Source organism: Vicugna pacos, unplaced genomic scaffold (genome assembly GCF_048564905.1).
Source record: "Vicugna pacos unplaced genomic scaffold, VicPac4 scaffold_21, whole genome shotgun sequence".
Classification (NCBI taxonomy): Eukaryota; Metazoa; Chordata; class Mammalia; order Artiodactyla; family Camelidae; genus Vicugna; species Vicugna pacos.
The window spans coordinates 12,837,944-12,856,987 of NW_027328742.1; the positions used below are offsets into that span (position 1 = coordinate 12,837,944).

The following is a 19,044-nucleotide window of genomic DNA, read 5'->3' on the forward strand; positions in this document are numbered from 1 at the left end:
TTAGCAGTACTGTGCTGTGTACTGGAAAGTTGTTAAGAGAGTAGGTCTTAAAAATTCTCACCACAAAAAAAGAAAATGGTGATCGTGTGATCTGAGATGTTAGCTAATGCTAAATTGTAATCTTATTGCTATATAAGTGGGTCAAATCAACATGTTTGATTAAACTTACATCATATTATGTCAGTAAAGCTGGAAGGAAAGAAGGAGAAATTTCTTGAAGTCCTCCATGAAAGCTTCCAATTTTAAAAATGTTTATTTACATTTTATAGGAATCTTGATTTCTAACTGTATGTTTTGTCTAATAGGATTGCTACACTCATAGTGAAAAAAATGTAACAATGAATATATATATGTTCATGTATAACTGAAAAATTGTGCTCTACACTAGGATTTGACACAACATTGTAAAATGACTATCATTCAATAAAAAAATTAAAAAAATAAATTAAAAAAATAAAATTTAAAAAAACTAGTAGGATTGCTACATTTCCTTATCTTTCTGAAAAGCAAAATTACTGTATTAAAATTGTTTCTTCTTCATTTTTGTATCTTTGCAAGAAAGATCTTCTCTATTCAACTAGGTTTTTTTGCCTCTTATTGGGTTTAATATTGTTTCCTATGAGTGTGCAATATCTTTTATTAGGACCTATTGTTTGACTGCCTTGGCTTGATAAACTCCCTGTAGGAAGCAAAGGAGAGAATGCCATGACTTGGTCTACATTGTATTTCTAGTGAAAATGTAGTGAGATATGTAGCAATTGTATTCATATGTTATGCTTCTGAATAAATATCTTCTAGCCCTTCTAAATTTCCACCTTTTTGTTTAATTTTAATATTTTTAACATTTATGAAACTTTATTTACATAATAGAGAGACTGGGCTGATTGTCCACCATCGTGGAATAGTTTTCTATGTAGTCAATCAAATTTGAATAAGAATAAATCACTGGAATAAATATATTAGAAGTATATTTGCAAGTGAGATTAAATATTAATAAAGTGTTTATATAGTTGATTATTTTAATTGTTAGGAAAAAATATGTACAGAGTATGAACTTGAAGGAGTAGGAAATGAACTAACTTCCCTGATGTTAAAACTGTTTGTGGATTCTTTCTAGGAAATCCAGCAATTTGCTCTCTCTCTCTTATTGCTTGTGCTAAGCAATCCCCAAATTTCTCCCTTACATTCTTTACAACAGTTTTAACCCAGAGGTTACACTCCAGGAAGAAGGTCATGAGCTGATAGATAATCTCAGAAGAATGGTCAGACCCTCCTCAGTTCCCTGATGATGCCAGAAAGATTCATCAAGGTTAAGAGAAATGTAGCAGCAGCCTATAATTCACCTGGCTATTATGATCTTTTCTGTTTCATCTAGTTTTTCTTTAAAACTTCAAGGCCTTAACTTCAAAACAGATGCACATCTCTAAGGCATTTGCCTGGTGAAGCAATAAAGCTGTTCTTTTTTTCCCCAAAACTCTTGTCTCCAAGTTTCCATCTGGCTCTCAGGGCCCAGAGGTGGTTTTGAAGCAACAACCTTTGTGAATATAAATGTAGACAAATAACTTTTGGTTTCCAGAAAATGTACGTTGGACAGATATACAGTGAAATGTTAACATTAGTTATTGGTGACTGCTATGATTATGAAAATGTTTAGTTAATACTTTTTAGTCATGTCCTCAAGTTATTTTCAAAGACTATTTATTAACATTCTTGTAAGAGAAAGGGAAAAACAAAAGCCTGTAATATGTGGATTTGAAAAACAAATAAACTATGACTAAACATAACACAATCTCTCATTTCTAAAATAAATCTTGGTGTGGCTTTTATACTCCTTCAAATGATAAACCATAAGGTAGACCAAAATGCTCCAAGATTTACAAATTTTTTATTACATATTATTCATTTTAAAGGTTATTTTCTATTTCATTATTAAGTACATATAAAATTTATCTTAGTAAGTTGTATATTTTTACACAAAATATAAAAATTAAATCAGAAATTGGAACACAACTGAAATGGTTCATTTGATATTGTGAAGAATATTAGAATTTAATATTGCATTACAAGAAAACACAGCAGTATAAGTTATGCCCATTAAGCAACAATTTTAATAAAAATTCTAGCAAATTGAATCTAGCAATATGTAAAACCAACAATGTACCATGTTAGCCTTCTCCCAGAAATGGGTTTTATCATTCAAAATTAAAATTACCGTATTAAGAAAATAAAAAGGAAAAGTTTTCTGACATCTCAATAAATTCAGCAAAACATATTACAGTTTCATTATGTTTTAGGAATAAAAACTTTGACCAGACTAGAATAAATGGAACTCCTTTGAAATGATAAAGGAACCAATGAAAAACCTGCAGGGAACATCACATATCATGTTAAAAACTCAAATACACTTTCACTAAATCAGAACAAAGGCAAGTAAGCCTCTTCTTTTCAACTACATTCGAATGGTACTGGAGGTTATATCTGTGAGTGAGTATGTCCCCTGCCATATCACCAAACAAAGGATGTTGCAGTCTTCAAGCCATCAGCCACTGCAGCCACCCCTAGCTGTGTGCCCTGAGGGGACTCAGGATGCAGAAGAGCAGGATACTGACCCTGGGTAGTGAAGGTGCACATCAAAGTAATGATTTCAATTAGCCCAGCCTCCGGCATCTTTCCCATACATAGGAAAGCACTAAATTCATTAATTTGAGATGTCTGTTTCCCTTTAATTCAAAGTAATCTTTTGCTGTTCCCGACTACCTGGTTTTTGTTACCAAAAGCTCCTATATGTATTAGCTCCTTCCTTAACTTCAGAGCAGTCCCTCAGAACTATCTGAGAAGCTGTCTTTCAGGCTTAGGTCCTCAGCAAGTCTGCTGAGTAAAACAGAATTCTCAATTTTTAGGTTTTGCGTTTTTGTTTTTATTTGACATGCCCAACACAATATGGCAAGGAAAAAGAAGAGAAAATGTCAGATTGGAAAGCAGAAAGTTAAACTGTTATTTATTGATACAGCACAAGATTATAGAGGTGGAAATCTAATGGAATCTGTAGAAAATATTGAACTAAAATGAGAATTTAGCATGATTTCAGAAGAAAGATCCATATACATTTTTTAAAATTCTGTACACAAGCAATAAAAAATTAGAGATGGAATTTTCAAGTACCCATTACAAATGCATCAAAACTGTAAAATACTTAAAGATAAATCTGAAAAAAAATTGTAAGTCCTGTACACTAAAAGTTAGGAAACTTTTCTGTAAAACATTAAAGATGACTAACACTAAATAAATGAGAGCCATACCATAATTATTTTCTGGGTTATTTAATATTGTTAAAATACTACATTTTTCTTAATGCAAACCCAATAAAAATACAAACAGGCTTTTTTTTTTTTTTGGTAGAAATTGAAAAGGGATTGAAACCAAAATACATAAATGAATGCAAAAAAAAAAAAAAAACTAGAATAGCTTAATTAACTTTTAAAAAAGAAGTAAAGTTGTAATGCAAAGAATAAAAGAACACTAAATAATGTCTAGTCATATTCCAAAGCCATAGTTATTTTTTAAAAGTGGCACTGGTATAAGACATGACAAACAGATCAATGAAACAATATTGATAGAACTGACACAGAATCGTGCCTGCATGAGCAACAAATTTTCTACAAGGCAAAAGAAAAAAGGCAATTTCATGGAGAAAGGATGAACTTTTCAACAAATGGGGATGGACTAATTAGATATAGGTATGCAAAATATTGAACTTGGGTCTATGACTCATACAAAAATTCACAAAAAAAGTATCATTGATGTAAATGTAGCACTGAAAAGTCTAAAAATTTCAGGATAAAACATAGTAGAAAATATTCATGACTTTGGGAAATGTAAAGACTTCTTAGATAAAACAACAAAAGTAAAATCAATGAAATAAAAACATGATACATTAGAAAACTTCAAAATTAAATCTTTTATTCTTCAAAAGATACACTTAAGAGGATGTAAGAACAGTTTATATTCTGGAAAACATTATTTTCAGGTTTGTATTTCATTAAAGGCTTGTCCCATAATATATAGAGAAATCTCAAAACAATAATAGTAGATAATAATATCTCCAGAATGGGTAAAACATTTGAACAATTGCTTTATCAAATAACATATGAAGATGACAAATAAGCAATTAAGTTTATCCTTTGATCTAAAGCCATCAAAGGTAAGTATTCTTACCAAATCACTCTCCCAGCTCTGCCTGCAGTGCCAAGATAAGAGAGGAAGGCAAAGTTTTCCTCTGGTCCCTTCTTTTCCAAATTTCGATATGAGAAAATGAATTTCTAAGAATTAGTTCCTTGAGTTCTGACCTGTGGGAATTTGGTTTCGGATGCCCTTGGTTTATTACTGATTGTCAGCTTCCCAGAAATATTCATTGTTTTCCTTTGTCTCTGTCTTTTGTGCTGTTTACCATAAGGAGGAAAATCTATAAATGATGGTCTCTTAAAACAGAGCAAGACCCAGTGGGTCCCTCTTGGATACAAAAGCCTTTCTGTTTCCCCATCCCATGTTTGTAGGGAAAAGACTTCAGCCTCCTAGACCTTCCCTGGGTTCCAAAGGGTAGATTCAAGCAATTGCTAACCAGGGAAGTGAGGGAACACAGACACAAAAGAGAAGCAGCCAAGAAACAACAGTGCACAGATAAGCAGTGTCCTGGTTCCTCCTCAAGGGGCATTTGCACATAATAATGTACCTTTGTGTTATTCTGCAGGAACTAAGGCCCCCAAACAGGTGGAGGATGGCAAATTCAGGCTGAGCACAAGGTTCCTAGGACACCTGTTACCTCACCACCAAACAATCAGAGGAGAGCAACACACTCTGTTGCTCTCCCCCCAATTTTACCTATAAAAACTCTACCCTGCAAAGAGTCAGGGAGTTTCACATCTTTTGAGCATGAGCCACCAGTTCTCCTTGCTTGGCCCTGTAACAGATCTGCTCCAGACCCCAATGTTTAGATCAATTTTGCCTCACTGTGAGTTGGGCACAAGAACTTGCATTCAGCGACACTCCTTGTTGGGGAACACAGTGGGCCAGTGTCTCTGGCAGTAAAAGAATCTACCAAAGATGAAGGAGGAGAAGAGTAAAGGTGCTTACAAGGAACTAATAGATGACAGCAGCCACACAGATGAGAGGGGCCTGTGTGAGCACCGAGGGCCAGCTCCTGGGGTCTTTCATAGGGGAGGGTCACAGGAGCCTGATCAGCTTGTGCACAAGGCTCTGATTGGTTGTAGGTTAGGTAAGACATTTAGGGTCTGTGAAGGGCAGTGGGGTTTATGACTCTCATAAGGTCGGCTGAAACAGGCCAGCCTCAGCAGCTGTGAGGTTAGGTGTTACCCAGGGCTATTAGTTTGTTGGGGCAAACATGCCCAGTAAAGAAGGTACTTTCTGTGTTGGGGGGTCACAGGCAGACATCTGAGAGCCCAGAAACAGGGGTCCCTGGACTTTGAAGGATGTCATTTGGCCCCAACCTCCTTACATCCTTTTTTGTGTCCTGAGAGCTTGTAACCAGTGGGAATGTTCCTCCAGGCTCCTGCCACCTGAGGGTGCAGGTTGTCCCGCTTAAATTGGAAGGATGACTGGCTGGGCCAGAGACATGAAATGACAGGCAGCACTTTTGCCAATTCTTCGGGAAGTTAGTCACAAGAAAACTTTTCAGTCCATAAGGGGACTTTGTCATTTCGATCATAATTGCCTTCTTAGTGCTGGGAAAGTCCCACCCACTGTCACCTACCTGTTATCACAGATTAGTGCTTCTACGCCTGGAGGCATATGAAGGTCTTTGCTTTCTTAGGCTGCCTTTGGGAGTAATTTAATGGGAAGGGCACTTGTGGTGATGGAATAGGTCTGTATTGGAATGGGGCTGCACAGAATGAAATAACTAATAGTGCACTATGCAGTAAAGGGAAAAAACAGCAACACAGATGTGGTGAACAGACCTAGGAGAGAAAGTCAGAATGAAATGAGAAGTAACAGTGACTAGTTTCTGTCTCTGAGGGACAAGTAAAAACAATCACATGGGCAACAAATCCAGGAGGCAATACCTCATAGCAGCATCATGTATTGTTTTAATTCCTTAAAAATTTGTAAGTAATGTTAACAAGGCAGTGTTTAAATATTTCTACACGGTCATACATTCAAGAAGACCACTGTGGAGATGCTGACTCCTGACAGGCATGCCTGATAGACACAGTACTTTAATTGAGCATCTTTAGGGCTACAAAAGGAGCTTGGTTTAACCAAGAGTGAAAAATGGAATGCAGGGAAGAAAGGAGGAAGAGAGGAAAGAATACAGACAGGAAGTCTGGAAGGAAGAAAGGAAGGAGAGAAAGAAAAGGCAATGGAAACAAATTGCCCATGACAATTAAAGGACAATCTCCAGACATTCTGTTGTGCTCTCAATACTTTAGGGATAATCAAAAAATTGCTTGGCATTTCCTGAGGGAGAGTCTCCAAAGGGGAAAGAATTTTTCTCACTACACCGTAAGAAACACTCGAGGGAGTCAAGACAGAGGCCATCATTACATGTAAAACGATGGACTATTTCATGTGACATTTTTAACTTTCCAATATCATCAATGCTAAAGTGACATTTTCAAAATTTCACTTTAGCCCAATGGCAAAGCCTGAGAAATATGAGGCCATTTCTGATGCATTTCTCTTTGCTTTCCAGTACTCTGTAATACCTGAGCTGGAATAGGATACCTCTTCTTTCCTCTTCATATTAATTTTTTGAGTGGTTGACCAACTAAATGCTGAAAAGTGTCTTTGAGACATCATCATGTTATTTCTTTTACAGAAACAATTCCATCTATAGCAGAGGCCAAAACTGAGAGCAAATGAAGAGACATCACTAAAGAGATGTGAATTTTTAGAAATTGGCAAAATTAAGAAGCTGTGAATATTTTGTCTCTCATTTTGATATCTTCCCAAATTTGTAGTTAATTAGTGCTCTAGGTGCTTTTTTTGTGGCCCCCCAATTATAATTTAATATTTAATGATTATTTAAATAAATGTATAAGTATGAGTCTTTCCAGACACCTTGAAGGGACAAAGGGGACTTCTGCTGCACACTGAGATGTGAAAAGTGTTATTGGGATATTAGCAGACTTTAAAGGACCCAGTTTTATGGTTATGGTAGAATGTTCAGCATGTTTTTCAATTTCAAATGATCTGACAGAAAGCAGATATGATTATCTCATGGAGTACAGCTTTAAAAAAATTACAATCAGTGTTCAACAAAGTTGTTAAACTATGAAAAAGCTATTCAGATCTTTTCATAGAATGCTAAAGCTTATGAGAGAGAGAGAGAGAGAGAGAGAGAGAGAGAGAAATAATCACTTTCATCTTTTCTTACCTTACAGGGAAATTGGAATTTACCAAGTCTGATGTTTCTCAGCTTTTCATATTTTCAAAAGAAAACAAAGAAACAAAAACAAGATTTATATTGCTTCTTAATAAATGTATTGAAGACATTTCTCTAAAATAACTATCTACTGATATCCATTTCATACATCTGATATAAGAAGAGTTGTGTGCATCCAGGTAAGGCAGGCTATCATGAGGTCACAAAATTATAAGCAATATTTTAAGTGCATTAAATGCAAATTTCATATAATCACTTTCATATTTAATATTATAAAAGCATGTGTTTTTATTGATTTTCTTATAGAACAGACACTACTGTCACTGCAGTTTTTATTGTATGCAGTATCATTTCTATTTTTTTAAGGAAAGCATTCAGGCTCACCGTATTTTAAATTTAATAATTCTCTTACCTAATTTGCCATCTACCTTACTCTGGTAAATTCTTGATCTGTGTATTATTAGGGACATTCAGATACATTTCTATTTGATCATATAAAAATGTTTATCTGTGGTTTATATTATATCACAGTTTGAAGGAATTCCTGTGGCCTTAAGATTTAGAATTTAAGGAAAAAACCAAGGACCCACACACAGCCATTCTATATTGTATATAATTTCAGATCTATACTGTTGTGTAACACAAGGACTTCAAACACTTTATTTAAAGTACAAAATTTCTTTATCCAAAGGAGGTTTTTTTTTATAACATTCAATAAATAAAAACAATGCAAATTACTCTTCTTTCTTCCAGTTTGCTCAAACTTCCTCATATACTTCTAGGTTCTTGCATGATAAATTGCACTTGAATTGTTACATGCAAGTTAGTAAATGTCAATTTTGGTGAAAATGCCCCCAGGGGAAGACAAATATTTTAAGAAATTTATATCAAAATAAACTTACATTCATATTTCTCTAAAATAGCTAAGGCATTTGGAAGATAAATAATTCCAAAATAATAGCACCTTGGTGGTCCAATTTTAGTCACGGAGAAGGGGGAAGGGCAGGGCTTGGAGTATGTCACAGGCATCCCATCCTACTTGACCTGTTCCTCACCCATTGATCATAGCCCTGACAGAGAAGATGCCACAGTGCAGAAGAATTTACCCATGAATATGTAAAGAAATGCTCCATGAGTTTAATTATTGTCACTATTAAAAACAATAAAAACTGTATGCTTAACTTTCAGGTAGTATAGACACATTGACTTATTTAATCTTTATATTTTGCACCCAAACATCCTGTGAGGATGTATCAGTTTTGTATATGACAATAAAGTTTCATATAAGTTAAATTATTTGCCAAATGTAATCTGGTAGCCCTTTACATAATCTATACATGGAGTTACAACAGAGATTTTATATGTGTGTGTGTGTGTGTGTGTGTGTGTGAGAGAGAGAGAGAGTCTCATATGTTTCTTCACATAAAGACAATTCTCACTGCAATCTGTTACAATTTTCTTATTTATACACCTGTCTAGTATGTGCCAAGTGTCTTAATTGTTTCCGCCTGTATCACTCATACATAGGATTTTATAGAACTATGTGCTGAGTAGTGGATTCAATACTTTTTGGAGTTTCTGGGTCTACATTTCCATTAGAATTTTTGTTGAATTGTGTAATATAGTTGATTATATAATTGGCACATGCATTGAGTCATATAATTAAATGTAATTTATACATGTCATTATGTGATTGCAATTATGTAAATGACTAACAGAAAACCCAAAAGAACAACACAATAACTGTTTACATATGTAACCTTCAAAGTTTTAGGTTTTAACATGTATCTACATGTATGTATGTATGTATGTATGTATCTCTTTAGCTATCTATCATCTATCTATATCAGCTTGGCTTTTCAACCTTAGCACTATTGATATTTGGGACAGATATGGGTTATTTTATAATATATATACACACACATATATATATATATATATATATATATATATAGCCATTATATGCCAGTAGCACCCATCTCCCAGCTGTGATAACCAACAAATCTTCTGGACATTGACAAATGTTCTTAGGTTAGTTAAATAACTTCTATTTGAAAACCAGTGACTGTCTTTGTCTCTGTTTCTACCTGTATTCATGCACATTAGGATATGTAGTAGATGGGCTGATTTTCAAATATCCTAAATAGGAAAGTTTAAATGTATCTTATTTATACTATCTTGCACACTAAATATCTCCCAGGTGATAATACATAAAACCTGTTGACTATGCTGATGTCTCTATTCAAAATAGGTTTCCTGAAAAACCTGGATGGAAACACACAATGGAACAGTGCTGAAAGAATTCATTCTCATGGGAATCACAAACCACCCTGAGATGCAGGCTCCGTTATTTGGGCTCTCCTCATCATCTACATGATCTCAGTGGTGGGCAACTTGGGCGTGATCATCCTCACTATGGTGGACTCCAGGCTACAGACACCCATGTACTTCTTCCACAGACAGCTGGCTCTTACTGATCTAGGTTATTCAACAACGGTTGGACCCAAAATGTTGGTAAATTTTGTTGTGGGTCAATACTATCTCTTATTATTCTTGTGCTGTACAATTAGCTTTTTTTCTTGTTTTCATTGTTACTGAAATTTTTATTCTGTCTTATGACCGTTATGTGGCCATCTGTAACCTGCTGCTCTACCCAGTCATCATGTCACAAAGGGTGTGTTGAGTGCTGGTGGCAGTCCCCTATTTCTATAGCACATTTGCATCTCTTATAGTCACTGTAAAGATATTTCATTTGTCCTTCTGTGGCTACAGTGTCATCAGTCATTTCTACTGTGACTGTCTCCACTTGATATCTTTACACTGCCCAAATACTCATGAAGCTGAAATGATTATTCTGATTTTAGCTGGTTTTGATTTGATTTCATCCCTTCTGATAGTTCTCATGTCTTACCTGCTCATTTTTGAGTCTATTCTCAGGATAAACACTGCTGAAGGCAGGCGGAAAGCTTTCTCTACCTGTGGGTCCCACCTGACAGTGGTCACAGAGTTCTACAGGACTTTGATTTCTATGTATGTGCAACCAGAGTCCAGTCATTCCTTTGACACTGATAAAGTGGCTTCCATATTTTACACCCTCATTATCCCCGTTAAATCCCTTGATCTATAGCTTGAAGAACAAAGATGTAAAATACGCCCTACAAAGGATGTGGAAAAAACTAACTTAAAGTTTACATGCAATATGAGTCCTATAAACTGGCTATGGACTTTAAATTTTGCTATGTTTGCCTCCAAAAGAAATAAATGAGTTCAACATATATTTATGGATTATCTTACATATGCCAGGTGTTTCTAATTATTGTAAATAAATTAACAAACAAAATAGTAAAAATATTTGACTACCTTGAGTGGGAACTATCAATTACATACATAAGTAAAGTAAATGTTATAATACCGTAGAATGTGTTAGGTGGATATAGACCAGAAAAAGCTGTCAATGATTCTGGCATTTTTCTCATCTATTAGAATAAAATTGTAGAGTGTGTGTCTGTGTGTCTAAGTCTTTTCTTTTACTTCTGTTTTAACCTTCACACTCTTCCTTGTTATGTTTTATCTGTGTATTTGATGACTTGAAGTACTCTGTCATATTAGGTTAATCAAATATCTTTATTTTAAACATGGGATTCCACTTTTTTACTCATCAATTCCTTCACTTCTGTATATGAATCTAGTAGGTTCACCAAACATCTCTAGGTTCTGTTTGGTGCATGATTTTTGTCTCAACCAATCCTTTTGGTTGATATCACAAGATAAATTTTGTGGTCCCTCATAAGCTCCCAGATTTGTACATTTTGTTCCCCCAAGTCGTTGTTCTTTTTTTTAATAACTGGCAGTTTGTCTTAGGAGATTGTAATATATTCCTGTCTTTTTGACAAAAAAAAAAGGAATTATCCATGTTTAAAAGTTATATTCCTGTTGTTTCTGTATCCTTGTTAAAATAGAAATCCACAGCAAAGTGAAGACAAGACAACATCTAAGTAGATCTGTAATAAATTGAAGGAGGGCAAAAATTACTATTAACTTCTCGAGAGCATGCATGCTGAAAAGGAAACCAGGGAGTTTCCATTTTAAGAAATACCACTAATGACTTGTAGGAGGAATTCTGTAAGGCACAATACAAGAGATAAATGTTCTTTCCTGAAAAAGAGAAGTCTTTGAGGGAAATATTCATTCTCCATCATCTTCTGCTTCTCAGAATTTGAAGAAGCTTTTTATGTGAGCTTCAGCCAATTGAGAAATCAATTTAAGGACAAGAGAATATATTGATTATAATACTATTCACTACTTAAAGAATGAAAGCCATAAAGCATGACATGTGATCACTTTTTTTTTAAATTAAGCTCTGTTGAGCTAGGATTTGTTAAATGACCCATTACATGCATGGTGACAGTACTCCTAAATGATACAGTGGGGAAAGGCTGAGTGTCACATGCAGGTGCAAAGTTTGGGTACTATGGTATTTTAGGGTGTAGCATTCATATAGAACAAGATGTGAAAAACACCTTCCCAAAAAGGTACCACATATTGAGTGTTGCCCTGACTCATGGAAACACCCAAAGACTGCCCAGCACAGTGACTGGAGGATGAAAGGAACATACAACTCAGGAATATTTACCAAATTCATGGAAAGAAGCTTCACTGATAAACCTACACAATGTGCCATTGAAAGAGTACCTGAAAATGGGAGAGAGAAACAATACTAATTGAGAAGCTTGAGTATGAAAATTAGATGGTATTATCTTTAGAAAAAGAAATTCATTAGGTATTTAATGACTCACAACAACCATCATATTCCCAAGGGTCAAACTGCATATGCGTATGGTTTCTTCATTGGAGAAAGGTGTCACTGGGAAAGAAGGAGAGTGTGAGAAACAACAAATCGGTACTACAAATATCCCAGGATCCCCTGGAGAAAGAGCAACCACTGGAGAGCTGACAGTGATGCTATCAAGAAGCGAGCTCTCAAAGTCCTGGAATGGGAGGGGTTCTATTCTCATTTCTAGTATATGTGAGTGGAAATATGAGGGGCATGCCCATCACAAGGGCACGTGGTGCCTCTCCATTTCCTACTATCTCACATTTCAACAGAAGTTTACATTGTATTTACAGGCAGTCTTACCTTCATTAGCTTCTTGATGATAAGGATTAAAATATTTTGTATGAAATCCTAACAAACTTGTGTTTTGCATAGCAATGCATATCCAGTTATGGGAAGCCTTGACTTCTATCAGTTTGTGGTCACATAAAACAAAAAAATAAATATTATCCACTATAGGAAGCCTTGAATCGTACGCCATTGAACACGCACCACTAATAATCTCTGGTGTGACATAATGCTCTGGAGTGTGTGATTAAAATTAAGTCACTCCTTTCTGCAAATACTCGGTGGCAACAACACTTTCAGTGGCTAAGCTGACTGGCCACAACTAAGAGAGGTTCGAGGCCCTTGAGGGCCAGACTTCTCATGCCAGCTCCATCCGAAGGGTTTTCCTGGAGGTTCACCATCGTAGGAAGAGCATGTCTACCCAGATAGAGGCAGAGGCCAGAGAGAGACCTCTCATCCAGGAAACATGGCTGTGTTGCACAGTCTGCTTGTAAAGCTGATGAGGAAATTTGCAGTTGTCCTGTGACTGTCACAAACCTGATGAAATAAAATGTGCACAGCAAGCCCTCAGGAGGGAAGGACTGGCTGACGTGTCATTTGCAAGGTAGTCTGACTTACAGGTCAGGCTTAGGCTCTCACACTGGTGACTGGAAACCCAAGCTGGCGGGACCTGGCCTTCGCTGCTGGGTTATAACGGTGTCCACAAACTGAGACTGAGGTCTATTGAAAGTTGTCTCTACTGACTCTCTTGGTCTAGAAATGTATGATCTTGGAAAAGAGGGTACTTTGGTTTGGGAAATCTGTTAAAGTGACATGGCAATATTAACTGACATGTGATTTGCTGAGTGTGCTGCAACCGTATGGTACAGCAGGGGCTCCGTAACTTCCCTTGATAACCTGAATGAAAATAAAACTTATGAAAAAAGTAATCACAAGGAACACATTATATGAGGTTGACCTAAAAGCCGCATAACATAAAAACAATTGGGGGTCGCATTGTTAGAGAAAGTAGTATCTTTAGCTTTAGATAAGTTACACATATAGTAGCTTTGTGTCCAGAAAAAAACTGTAGGAAGGTAAAAAAGAATTGAGAGATACAGGGTGCAGGGAAAGAAATGTTATAAAACATATGAGGGGCTGTAGTTATGGGTAATATGTTTTTGTTTACAAAATCCCAACTTGGCATTGGATAATTTGGGCTCTATTAAATGGTCAGCATTTTAACTTGTACAGAAAACATTATAGAAATTGATGTAATAAACATTTCAAAAATATCTAAGGAATATGTAGCAAATACAAAAGTCAAAGTTAAAAAAGTGGAAGAAATTCCTTAACAGTTAGTTTGTGTAGTTATTTCTAGTCCACAGAACACCTGACGATCCTCTACTTGATAGAACTCACTTCCAGAATTAACTTACAAATTAACAGAATTTGTGGGGACTATATGTAAAAATAGATAAATAAAAATATGCTTCCAAAAATGATGCATGGAAGTCTGGTTGACATGATTGTATGCTGCATGGAGCATATGAGGAGGCTATGTTACTAACAAAGCTGAAAAACTTGAGAGGTCCTATAGCCGGTGGCTTCCGTGAGCTGAGATTTTCCTGCATACAGTTTAGTTTCTGGTGCCCAAGTTTGTTTCAAACAGAAAAGTCCTGGGGCAATGGAGGCTGAAACCAGGGGTCATTAGATCTCTGCTGTGGGGTTATCCATGCTGTTCTGTCTGTCCTGTAGAGCCTCTTAAAATTAAATAATTCTTTTTTTATGGAGGTATAGTCAGTTTGCAATGTTCTGTCAATTTCTGGTGTGCAGCACAATTCTTCAGTCGTACATGAATATATGTATATTCATTTTCCCATTTTTTCATCATAAACTACCATAAGATTAAAATTAAATAAATTTGTTACTGACATCTCTCCCCTGCAAATATCAAAAGTGTAACGGAAATATTATGAACAAACTTTTGTCCATGAATTTGAGACCATACAGGCAAATTCCTTGAAAGACTGAAAGTATAAAACACACTAAATTGTAATAGAGAGATTTTAGAGCTATATATATTTTTAAAAATTGAATTAATAGAAAAACCTCGTAAGAAAACCAGAGGCTAAATGATGGTATCATTGAAAAATTCTACTAATATTTAATGAAAAAAAATTCATACTTTCTTCTTCCAAGAAGTAGGAGAAAAGAGGTCACTTTCCAGCAAAATTTTTGACGTCACTATAACTGACACACTGAAACCAGACAAAGACAATACAAGAAAAGAATAATACAGCTTGCTAATCTGTAAACTCAAGATCATAGTCATAAAAAATCTTCAATAAAATATTAGTAAATTTAATCCAATATATAGAATTAATAATACATGATGACCAAAATAAGGTTTATTTTAGGGATGTAAGTTTAGTTCAACATTTAAATATCAATAATGTAGTTAATCATATCAACAGAATAAAGAAAAAAATTTGATTTCTCTCAGTTGATGCAGAAAAAGCATTTTATGAAATTCAGTGTGCATTTACAGTAGGAAATAAAATTAAACTCTCAACAATCTGGAAACAGCTAAGGGCTCCCTGCAAAATGATACAGGACATCTACAGTAAATCTTACATGAACAGCACACTCAACTATGAAAAGATAAATATTTTCCTACTAAAACTGGAGAAAGGCAAGACTGTTTTTCTCACAACTATTAAAGATCATAATGGAGATCCCAGCCTGTGGAATAAGGTGAGGAAAAGAATAAAAAGACATACTGATTTGAAACAAATCAGTGAAATTGCCTCTATCTGTAGTTGGCATGATTGTTTATGTGGAAAATGAAACTGTAAAAGTTACTAGAACTAATCACTCAGTACAGTAAAGTCACAGTATGCAAAGCCAACATACAGAATTCTGCTGCATTTCTGAATATATGTAACAAACAATTGGAAATTTCAAAAGTTATACAAATTATTACAATAAAACCAAAAATACATGATTTTATTATAAATCTGACAGAATATGATCAAGCTCTACCTGTTGAACACAGCAAAACTGATGAAACAAACTGAAGATGTGTAAATGGAGAATTATATTTTGCTCATGGATTGGAAGCCACAGTATTTTTAAGATGTGAAACACCTATTAATTAATGGGAGAAATCTACAAGGTGATTCCAAACTATAAATGGAAGGGCAAAGAAATTAGAACAGGCCAAAGAATTTTAAAAATAAAAAAGGAAAAAGTTAGAGGACTCACTTGTTCTGTCTATTTTTTATTTGTTGTGTGTCTACTATACACTTAAAGGCAAAATGAGAGCTACTTATTCAAAACGTAACAAAAAATAGCAATGTTAAATAATCGCAAAATTAGAAACACAATTCAAAACTTCTAAAGAGGCGGGGAATTGATGTTTTGTTACCTGGGGGTTGAATTTCATATATAATTTTACTATACTTAACATCATGATTTCTGCAAAGCTATGTCTTCAAAACATAACAAGACACCTTTATTGTTTTCCTCACCTAGTAAATTCCAAGGATGTTAGGAACAATGTACAAAAATGGAGGATGAAGATCGATCAAATATGTATTTTTTATCATAATGTTACAATCACTCTTCAGACCATTTAAAACACAAATAAGTGAAGGCAGATTTTGGCTATAGACATTATATCTATATTCGTAGAAATTTGAAAACCAATTATTTTTCTTAGTAAGTACTTTATTTTTATGTCTTCAAATACAAGTATTATTTTACAATTATTTTCTCTAAACAACCAAAAATATAAATGTAATACTGTATTGTGTACTGACTCAGAAATTCACAACCCAGTATGCCAGAAGAAGACCTCTGTGATACACTGTGGTTTTCCTCATGCAGCTGTATGATTACACAGCTTTCTCCTATTGGCTGTCTCCTTATATGGCAAATAAGTGTATAGAATGAAATTATCTGTGCAGTCCTTAGAAGCTTTAACATTCGTGGAAGTCTTTGAAGTGAGAACCAACTGGTACAGTATTATAGGGTTAACAGTGATTTCAAATTATCGGGGGAAATGTTTCATTTCTATGGCTCTTCTCACAGCATCTTTTACCTCTTTGTTTCTCAGACTGTAAATCAGGGGGTTTAACATAGGAATCACTAGTGTGTAGAACACAGAAACCATCTTCTCTTGTTCTATGGAATACTGGGAGCTGGGCTGAATGTGACTAGAGCTTAAGGTACCAAAAAATATGGTCACAGCAGTCAGGTGAGAGGTACAGGTGGAGAAGTCTTTCTGTCTGCCTGCTGCTGAGCAGGTCCTCAGGATAGCAACAGCAATGAACATGTAGGAAATGATCACAGTCAAGAAGGTAGCCATGGCAATGACTCCAGAGAAGATAAAGAGCAACAGCTCATTCATGGAGGTATCAGAACAAGACAGCTTTAGGAGTGATGGAATATTACAGAAGAAGTGGTTGATAACATTCAGCCTACAGAAGGACAGTTTCCCCAAACTTACTGTGTGTATTGATGAGTTAATTATTCCACAAATCCATGACCCAGCGACCAGCCCTGCACATTTCCTCTTAGGCATGGCTATAGTATAAAGCAAAGGATTCACCATGACGACATAATTGTCGTACGCCATTACCAATAGCAAGAATCCTTCTGCGGTCACAAAGATCCCAAAACATAAATGCTGTGCCATGCAAGCAGAGATGGTTCCCTTCACAACCACGAGGTTGGTCAGCATCTTGGGTGCTATGGCAGATGAGTAGCAGGCATCCACAAATGAAGGGCAGCTGAGGAAAACGTACATGGGAGTGTGGAGCTTAGGTGCGATGTGGATTAACAAGGTCATGCCCAGATTCCCCACCAAAGTAACAGCATAAATCACCAGGAACAACATAAAAAGCACAACTTTCAGTTCAGCCCTGTCTGTCAGTCCTAAAATAATAAATTCAGTGACAACTGTAAAATTCTCTTCAGCCATTGGTTGATTCTTTATCTTGACATCTGAGGTGAAAAATACATGCAGGTTAGAATGGACACAGGAGAATCTGGTATTTATTATTAAAAGATAATAGAAACACTATAGGCTTCTGTCCTTGGAGCTTGATTAGATTGCTTCGATTTGTGTGTGTGTTACATACAGTTCTATTCTGTAAGAAAATGATGAAAATGCATTTTGTCTCTCACAAATTTAATTCTGTTTCCAAAGTGCCTGCCTCTATAAGAAAATGACACCTGGCATGAGGGACATTGATGACAAGTGAAAAGAATTTGCAAAATTTAATTTAAGCCTTCTATAAAACTCTTCATTTTTAGGGATAAAAGAAGTGCATTACAAGAAGATCTCAAATCAGCTCTGGTATTACACATGTAACTACTACACAAAAGCACTATGATATAAGCAGAGATAGGCAAAGATTATGAGATGGGGTCCTGACCGCCAAAGATGATGTCATGATCCTCTTAAAAGTGTGTAAATATCTGGCCCCTTCTGATGCCTCCTTATCAGCACTATGGAAGAACATCATCAGAGGAGTCACTCAACCACGAGACTTGGAGCACAGAGAGCCACATCTTGCCTGCATTGAGCAGTTAGAGGACATCACAAATTACATGCTGATTTTTGGCTTATGCACATTATGCTTATATGCTTATGTATCTGTTGTATAAGTTTCTATAAAGTGGCATGCCTAATATTTTCTATATTTAATTGTTTAATATATCAATTATATTTATACATACATAAATGTATGTATGTATATACCCACATACACACATGCATATATAAGATAAAATGTAGCATGTGGATAACCACAGTTACTTATTGGTCTGGAATACTTTTTCTTATCCTTTATATAATTTTATATATATATATATATTTATATTTATATTTATATAAATTGTTATGGTTTTCTAAATAGAGTTTCCATTCATTAAATAGTTTTTGTTACTTAGGCTTTTTATTCTAATATAGCCTGCTTTTTTAAGAAAATATATTTATCCAAAATAAAACAGAGCTCACCCATATTCTGTATTTAGTCAAGATTATTTATATTTTTAGGAATAAAGATATAAACACAATGATAAAATTTGGTTTATCTACATCAATTCTATTGATTTATTTTAATTAATATACTTAAGTGTATTTTTAGGAATAAAGATATAAACACAATGATAAAATTTGGTTTATCTATGTCAATTCTATTGATTTACTTTAATTAATATACTTCAGTTGCCACAAAAGGAAAGTGGTTGGCATTAGCCCAAACTGTGATTAAAAGATGTTTCTGTCATTTATTGATTTAATGACTTTGGTAAAGTCATTTATCTTCTCTCAGACAGAATTTAATTACACCTACATCACACAATTTCTCATACACTTCTTAGACACTACAAAAATTTACTTGCCAAAATGTATGAGTTCTTTCAGCAATTCAGCAATTCAGCAATTGGTATTTCAAAACCAAATATAGCATTAGTCCATGACATCTGAATTATCCAAAACACTAGCTAGTAACTTTGTGTGAATATTTAAATA

At 35.0% G+C, this 19,044-nt stretch overlaps 1 protein-coding gene and 1 pseudogene across 1 annotated transcript; one reads left to right on the forward strand and one right to left on the reverse strand.

Annotated features, from left to right (window-relative positions):
- LOC140694430 (olfactory receptor 8K3-like) overlaps positions 1–10,884 on the forward strand; it is a 47,183-nt pseudogene extending 36,299 nt beyond the window's left edge.
- Positions 10,885–16,554: 5,670 nt separating this feature from the next.
- LOC140694345 (olfactory receptor 5J2-like) lies at positions 16,555–17,487 on the reverse strand. The gene has a single exon (XM_072957623.1). It carries the CDS (start codon positions 17,485–17,487, stop codon positions 16,555–16,557), a length of 933 nt encoding a protein of 310 aa, XP_072813724.1.
- Between the last annotated feature and the right edge of the window lie 1,557 nt (positions 17,488–19,044).

Bases quoted from the DNA above. Each gene is read 5' to 3' on its own strand.
- LOC140694345 (XM_072957623.1), bottom strand. From the start codon at position 17,487: ATGGCTGAAGAGAATTTTACAGTTGTCACTGAATTTATTATTTTAGGA.